The sequence below is a fragment of the Sphaeroforma arctica genome (assembly GCF_001186125.1).
Source record: "Sphaeroforma arctica JP610 unplaced genomic scaffold supercont1.609, whole genome shotgun sequence".
In the NCBI taxonomy this organism is placed as follows: Eukaryota; class Ichthyosporea; order Ichthyophonida; genus Sphaeroforma; species Sphaeroforma arctica.
The window spans coordinates 8,075-16,478 of record NW_014039949.1 but is presented as its reverse complement, the minus strand read 5'-3'; the positions used below and the strand labels follow the sequence as shown (position 1 = coordinate 16,478).

General features: G+C 46.2%; 2 protein-coding genes across 2 annotated transcripts in view; one reads left to right on the top strand and one right to left on the bottom strand.

Annotated features, from left to right (window-relative positions):
* Nucleotides 1-709, top strand: part of SARC_07578 (hypothetical protein) — a gene marked incomplete at both ends in the record, with an annotated part of 3,315 nt that extends 2,606 nt beyond the window's left edge. Inside the window, 2 exons of the mRNA XM_014298476.1 lie at nt 137-221; nt 594-709. Coding sequence (XP_014153951.1) covers nt 137-221; nt 594-709 — 201 coding nt within the window. The remainder of the gene's footprint in view (nt 1-136; nt 222-593) is intronic.
* A 2,608-nt stretch (nt 710-3,317) lies between these two features.
* The window catches only part of SARC_07577 (hypothetical protein), a 6,737-nt gene continuing 1,650 nt past the window's right edge, over nt 3,318-8,404 (bottom strand). The window contains exons 2-6 of the mRNA XM_014298475.1: nt 8,072-8,201; nt 7,170-7,291; nt 6,499-6,580; nt 6,122-6,247; nt 3,318-5,451 (exon numbers count right to left, since the gene is read on the bottom strand). Of these exons, the coding sequence (XP_014153950.1) occupies nt 5,413-5,451; nt 6,122-6,247; nt 6,499-6,580; nt 7,170-7,291; nt 8,072-8,201 (499 nt within the window). The 3' untranslated portion in view covers nt 3,318-5,412. The remainder of the gene's footprint in view (nt 5,452-6,121; nt 6,248-6,498; nt 6,581-7,169; nt 7,292-8,071; nt 8,202-8,404) is intronic.

Genomic DNA, 8,404 nt, shown 5'->3' with positions numbered 1-8,404 from the left:
TATATATACATACACACACACACACAACACACACACACACACACACACACACACACACACACACATATATATATATATATATATATTAGTGAAGGCAATGATACTCACTGACGCGAGGCACAATACATTCCTACAGGAAATAATCAACGGCGACAAAACGATGGATGTGGTCACGTACATGATATACGCTGTGCAAATAGTCGCCGGCATCGTTTTGACAAGTAAGTCTATAAAGAGTTGTTAGCGGATGTTCTGTAGCGCGCACGCACACACATGTCCGAATGCACATTTCTGCCCACAATGACAGTCAGCGTTAAGGTTAGTGTTGTCAAGCACAGAGGTATTAAATACCGGGGCATGGGAGTCACCCGGTGCTTTAGATTTGGTTCACTATTCATTCTACATGAGCGTGTTCAGGTAGTACTCACACAGCTACACGGCTATTCCCAGAGTAGTGCAGATAGTCGCCCACGAGTGTTTGTCTTGGGGGTTGTGGGCTATACACGGGATCGGTGTATACAGACTTGGTGTCTGGGTGGCATTGTGTCGTACTTATACAGTGTGGTTTCTATGTCTTCCCTCGTTCTCAACAGCGGGAGTGTTCTACAAGGCCAAGATAGAGCTGTACAAAGCCACCCATGACTACGAAGCGGTCGACTCTCTGGAGTTACTATCTACCGACGAGGCAGAGCCAATGGAGGATAGTTGATGATACACATCATGCGTACGTAAACGTAATATAGCCATCCTCGAGCGAGGCTATCCCGTCACATGCACGTGTATGTTCACGTGTCAGTGTTCAGGCCCACCAGAATGCCCACCCGTGACTCCCTTACAATCACCGTAGATTCAGTGTGCTTCTTTGGCGGGTGCTCTGCGAGGGTTCGTACCCGGGAAAGCATTAGAGAGACCCGGCACATGTGCAGTATGTATAACACACGCTTAGGGCATTGCATGCACATCGCTCGAGTGAGCGGGAAGACTCATTGGTTCTCCATGCGTATTGGTACTGCATATGTGTTGTACAGGAGTCGTAGTCAAGGGATACGATACCCTTCTGCGAGGCAAGCGCGGTTATGAGGCGGTTATGTATAAACACGGGGGCGTTCCTGAATCGAGGCACAGACCAACCAGAGACAACGTCAGATACATCTAGGCAGTACATTCACATAAGTTATGTTATAGCCTATGGTATATGCATGCAGGCACGTTGAGAGACAGGTGTAGTGTATCATTATATCTTGGTTATGGGGAATTGCATCTTCTGGCACGACCATCTGCAAACACGCTCGTAGCCGTAAGTGCGAAGCCTGGGGAGCGCAACTAGACCTGCCCCAATGACTTATGTGCATTGCATTCAATGTATTGCATTCATAACTAGGGTACGTTCGTGTCTGAGTTGTATCCTATCCTAATGAATATCATCGCCATGAATAATGGAATGAATAGGTAGGGTCAGACGCATTGCATCTCAATGCGTGCAACAAAATCACAGCCTGCAGGTGCCACAATCTGAGGTCTCGCGCAGCACACTCAGAGTGCGCGCGCGAGAGCGAGTCTGCAGCTATGTTCTCATCCCGGTTACATGCTGGTAGAGTTGGTCTCCTCGTAACGGCACACCAAGCTATATGACGTCAACAAGCCCACAATCCGACAATCCGACAATCCGACGAGACAAACACAGCCACGGCGACAATGCATATTGACAACATGCAAACCCAAGAACGAACTGAAGGTTGCGGGTCAGCAGATTATAATTCGAGTGAGGATTAGTTCGAGTCTGTCCACTAGGCCTGAAGTTTCTTCCGGTTGCTATTTTTAGATTGGGCCACGTGCGCGTCTAGGACGACATACGCGCAGTATTGCAGTTAAGTGAGGGAGAAGAGTGCAGGGATTGGCAGGTGCTATGCACCGGTGGCTGATTACTTGGGAGGGGCTGTGGAGTGGGGGTCATAGTATGGTGGTCTCAAATGCAAACGAAATACAGAGGCCGAGCATGAGCATAATGTTGTATATAGCGGGTGCACTCTTCTACGGAGGATGGGCGAATCTTCTATGCGGAGGTATGTACAGACAAGTACTTTACGAGTCCCGGAAGGCGCTATGACGTTGAGGAAAATACATCTAGATAGCAGGCGGACTAAAGCACGCCAAATAACTAAAACAGTCTACGAAGCCTTCGACACCGACCTTCGGTGAGGGGCGCAGCTTAGCAGAGAAGCGCACTATAGCACACGCGTGTGTGTGTACACATGCACATTATAGCACACGCGCGTGTGTGTACACATGCACATTATAGCACACGTGTGTGTGTACACATGCACAATATAGCACACGCGTGTGTGTGTACACATGCACATTATAGTACACGCGTGTGTGTACACAAGCACATTATAGCACACCCGTGTGTGTACACATGCGCATTATAGCACACGCGTGTGTGTGTACACATGCACGTTATAGCACACACGCGTGTGTGTACACATGCACATTATAGCACACGCGTGTGTGTGTACACATGCACATTATAGCACACGCGCGTGTGTGTACACATGCACATGTGTTGATCTGTCACACTACGACGTGATGTGCTGCCATGCGAATAGATCTGGCAGCAATCTGCTGTAAGCAATAAAATAGATATATCGCCGGCTTTGTGATTGTGTTTACTGGCCCTCCGGTATTGGGGAAGATTCGTATCTATATAGCTATAATCTACTGAATACTAATAAAATCACCTAGAACCTCTGCACACAACACCCGCCTTGTAAGTAGCCAGATGAGTTATTGTAAATCCGAAAATGCCAGAGAACAATTGTTTGTGCAACGGTAATCATATGGCTGGCAGTCAGCACGATACGCCACATGCCATCAGCTGACAACTCTTTCAGTATACATTAGTGTGAAAGTGAAACTCATGACAACTCTGCAGTATAGTAATACGTTAGAGTGTAAAAACGAAACTCGTGACAACTCTGAAGTATAGTAATATGTTAAAAGTGTAAAAACGAAACTCCGGCACACACTGGCCCGGCTATTGGCGGTTTGCCCATCCAAAGACATTCACAATCAACGATGCAGCACTACCAATGCCAAGCATATGTGTTTTATTGGCTTTGAAACAAACACTCCGGTCCATACCAAAGGATGACAAGATGTCTGGCACGTCAACACGAGCGGTCACCTTGTAAATAATTGCTATGTAGTTTAGTATTCGATCCACTATAGCTACTTTTGTATCCTGGACGTTGGAAAAGTACTAACGTGCCACAGTCAAAGCCCATACCCTCAATAGAAGATGGATTCACCGATCAATGACTGTGACTCTCTGCAACAGAGCGAGTGGTGTACATAGTCTGCTGGAAACTACTTGGACTAAATAAAGGTAGGCATAGATTAAAGGAGCGTTACCATTGGCATGCCTGCTTCAAACAATGTTTATTGACTAACCAATCGAACATATGCCCCGCACTTGATAAACTTGTATCGAGCAATCATCGTCTCCTACACTCACGCCACGGCCCACCGGACACAGCATCGCTCTAGCAGTGACTGTATGCCGAGACAGATGGGACCGAATACACTATACACAGCCGAGACAACGATTGCTATAGCTCTGTCTATTAGACCGTCCGACAAAAGTATCTTCCCCTCGTTAAGCGGAGCTAAAACTTGTACGCTGGCGGGAGACAATACTTGCTACACTCCTTAATAACAACGGAGCAGACTCTGTAGAAACCAAAGCCAACGCCCCGGCCTAAAAACCGGCCTCAGACACTCCCCCGAAGATTATAGTACGGCCGTACCCGCCCCACACAGCACCGGGACCCATTCATGGGGACGATGCGAGGTAGTGTGAGAGTGAACGCCCTGCACTCCATGTAGAGAGTCCTGTCGTACCGTCTACTGGAGGAGACAACCGTCCGCCTGTTAAAAGGCCCTTTCTCTCACTCCCAAGACCATACACCCACCACCCCCACAGACACCAGCACTGTCAGCCGCCAGCAAGCATCCTGGGGCAACCAGGTATAGACGGGGTGGTTGTTGGGGTTTGCTGGTTGTGGGTACGTACGGTGCACGCAATGGCACTACCAATGACGACGCTACAGCTGCGGTAGTGGGCGAGTTTGGGCTCCCCCCTCACACGCCCACACCCGTGCTTGTGATAAAGGCCGGTCTTTCTGACAGCATCGGGCACTAGTTGTATTCGTTCCATTTGTTATCAATTAGATGAGTTCACAAGCACAGAGCACGCGCGTGCGTGTGTGTGTGGGTTGTGCGTGCGACGGTTTGGGCTAACTTTCACACACACACACACGCACGCACCTCCGTTACTTTCACACACCTTCGAAAGTGCGTCAGGCTTGCACACAAAGCATAGCCTTCTAAATCCAACATTACAAGCATCTCGGATACACAACTGCTGGAACGTCGCACAGGCCTTCGTAGTAAGACCTTCGTGGTACGCAAGTGCGCCATGATAAATGGTTGCATTGTCCTGCTGATACCAATTGATATGGTTGTACGAGTGCTATCGCGAGCGCCTGTCGCCGTCGTTTACTATGGTGTCTAGTTGTACCGGGCCACCAGGTAAACCTGGGTTGGGAAAACTTGGCATCGATAAACCTGGTTTAGGGAAGCAAATAGCTACTTGCCACTCCAAACCTGCTCTGTCGTCACTGGCGGGGCCTCTGAGCCACTTGTACATAAGTCAGCCGAGCGTGTCACACGACTGGTCAATCAGAGGTCTCCCGCATGCTTGCGCGAGAGAGATGCATGTATGCGTGCACCGTGGCGTAGCAGCACATCGGTGGGAAGGTGAACCCTCCGTTCAATTCACGCGCCACTCGCTAGTAGTAGCCACACGCGCACAGACTATCTACGTCGCTGTACCAGACACGGCCCTTCGGTAATCGATTGTCGTACGCAAGTCAAGTGGTGCCTCAGAGTGTGCCTACTGTTTGGTTGGTTGGCGTCATGCCACGCACTCAGGGATAATGTAACATCCCGCCTTTTACCCTTTTACGTAGTACCGGCTTGTTCATGGGCCTGTTCATAAGTGGTGTGCGTGTAAATGCAATCTCTCCCATTTGTATCAGCTGCCGCCATTCTGGCAACACACCCGGCGATCGAGTTCCGTGACATACTCTCCACGTAGGCCGGTGTGGATCACGTTTTCACTAGCGAACGGGCCTCTGCGCTCACCCCAGACCTAACTACGCAGTGAAAACACTAGGCAGTTAAGAAAGTCCTAACTACGCAGTGGAAATGGCCACACCCACGCTTCACTCCGCGGAACAACGTCATTCCCCTAAGCCCGTGAACGTACACAGGCCACATTCTCCTCCTCACTCGGGCCACAGGGAACACTGTAGCGCTTGTCTGATTGGTACAAATGACACTGGACTCCCATCATTTCATCACAGCCTTTGACTCCATGGCCTCAGCCGCCTGTGGATAGTAAGGGGTTATGCGCAAAGTAGTTATTAACCGAGAAGTGAAGATATCTGGCCGAGGACCTGAATCACTATGGAACGTAAGTACAACTACGACTGCTGCATATGTGAGCATATGAACTATAAACGTTAAGCGTGGTGAGTATTGAGAGCGACGTGACTAAGGATACACATGCGTATAATTACCACCAATCACTGCGTCCTGTTAAACTACAGGAAAGGGAAGAACCGCAAATGGATCGGCCAATGAGTCACCGCACATGACATAATCGGTAAGTTTCATTCCCATCTGCCAATCATATCAAAGGAGGGCGGTGACTCCAGGATAAATACAGATACAGCAAGGAATCCCGCTTATCTTTGATAATACACCTTATCTATGACAATACACCTTACCTTTGATAATACACCTTATCTTCGATTATGCACCTTATATTTGATACTACATACATACATGATCTTTAAATCTGGCTGATATTCTATTGTGCACTAAGTGACTGTGCTGCTTTTGACGACGCCATCAAGCCGCTCCACTTGCTGATGCGGATGCGACTGTGACTACAATAACACTGTTCCCTACTACACACGGATCCAAAGCATCGTGGTGAGATGTGTTGGGCAGAGATTGTATACACACTTGTACGTGTTACATACAATAAACATACCTGCATCATTTGCTGTCGCACAAACCACTCCGGCAGGTTCAACGGCAACGTTACCAGATCCAAATCAAAAATCTCTATTAACAGCACATTGAAGTACCGGGTGCGTTCGCCCCCATACATATTGTGCTGCAGAGTGATGGCGCGAACTAGTTGAGTTATATAAACAATACAGTGAAACGTACGAGAAATACAAATCGGTAAGAAACAAGGTTTGTACTGTGTATACACGCCCTCGGAAAGCGGGTACAGGATCATCCACACCGCCAGCTGAACAATATCGGCAAAGATTCAATTCATGATTGCTGTTCGGAGGCACAGGGCAAATGTACACTGGTGAGAAACATCGGGAACTCTGCCATTCACCCTAAACCACTTACCTCACTCAAGATCGCATTCAAATTCCAATTTTGCAACCGTCGGAGGCAACCCACCAGAGTGCCGGTCTGATATATACCAAACCTACAGCACAGCAATGAGCCAGCGAGTGCCAAGAAAAAATCCGTGTCAATATCGGATTTTAAAATTGGATTGAAATGTTTTGGAAATCATCAGCACATGTGTGGCATTGATCGGTTCTATAATGTCAGATGTCGAACACATTCAGATGTAGCAAGTACAATTGTCATTGCGAAGTGCCACACCAGCGTAAATTCTGAGGCGAAACAAAACAATGCCGATAAGTGCACGTAAACAAACACTCAAAATAATTAAAATGAGACTGTAGATTCCCCTTCCACGATTGTGTACCTGAAATTGAAGTCAACACCTTCCTTAGACTTACAGCTTTCCAACATAGCACATATGTTCTACATGAACGAGTACAAACCTGGGGTACGCGCATCTATAAGAACACGTTGTATACATAACTTTTGCGGAGTGGTAGGTTTACATTGCCATATCCGCACTACACAAATGACTATTTATCTACCCAGCAGTATCCTAAATCATGCAAATAGTATATGTATATATATATATATATATATATGTATATATATATTCATAAACAAAACAACGAGATCAGAACACATGTCTAACAAGACCTACGTACGTGCATGTGACCATGATAGGGTGGCGTTCCACATCCAATACGTACTGTAGACCCTCTTTGAGCATTTCATCACTCATGGGTTTCCAACTCGCGGACGACCATGTGAGCTTACCCAGATGTATCTGTATCAATATTTACATATACACACACACACACACACATATATATATATATATATATATATTTATGTATCATGTGGTAGCCTTAGTACGGTTGTAATATGGAGACAGCAAGAACCTCGCAGATAAGTTAATTGCGACTAGCAAATGGTGGACGTAATGTTTCGTGAATTAATACAGCAACAATGAACTTCTCCGACGCCGTGATAATCAACAGGCGCAGCGATGTCGATCAGGCCAGATTTCAATGACATGGTTAAATGGCCCAGACTTGTACTACTCTGAATGACGACAACGAGCTATACCAGTGTACGGTTGACAAAGAGATAATAACCTGTGATTTCTCATCACTCCCATTCTTATAGCAGCAAAGACATAAATTTACTATGTATAAACGTGCACGAGTATAAATGGTTATAATACCATACTCAACTATGCATACACAACTACAAAGTCAATAAACGTCTGTGATATTCACGAAAATGTGACAGGTAATAGAAAAGTACGATAAGAAACACAAAACATATATATACACACACGCTCACACGCTCACGCACACACCCACCCACCCCCCCCACCCCACCACACACACATATATATATATATATATAATAATACTACCACCACCACCACACACACACACACACACACACACACATATATATATATATATATATATAAACGTCTATACCAATGTAAATGGATTCAAATATCTAATAACTTGATTGGTAGATAAATATATGATTTCGAGCGCATGCAAACGCACAACATAATATACCATACCATATCAATACCATTTTCATCCAGAAATTCCGTAACAGCCCTTACTGGACGCTCTGGTGAGAGAACCACTACAGTTTTTAGTTTCAGTTTTCTGAGAAAAGAGAAGTTGGCATGGTATGGAATATTTGACCTGTAGTGACAGGAAAAGAGCAAAGGAATTTAGAATAGAAAGCCCAACACATTAAGTGCACCAAAAGGAATCCTCGTTTTATTCTGCCTGGCAATACACGTATGTACAAAGATATTGAAAAGTAAATACATACATAGATAAACACGCGCAAGTATATTCATAAAATATACACATCACACGCACACGCACATACACATACACAC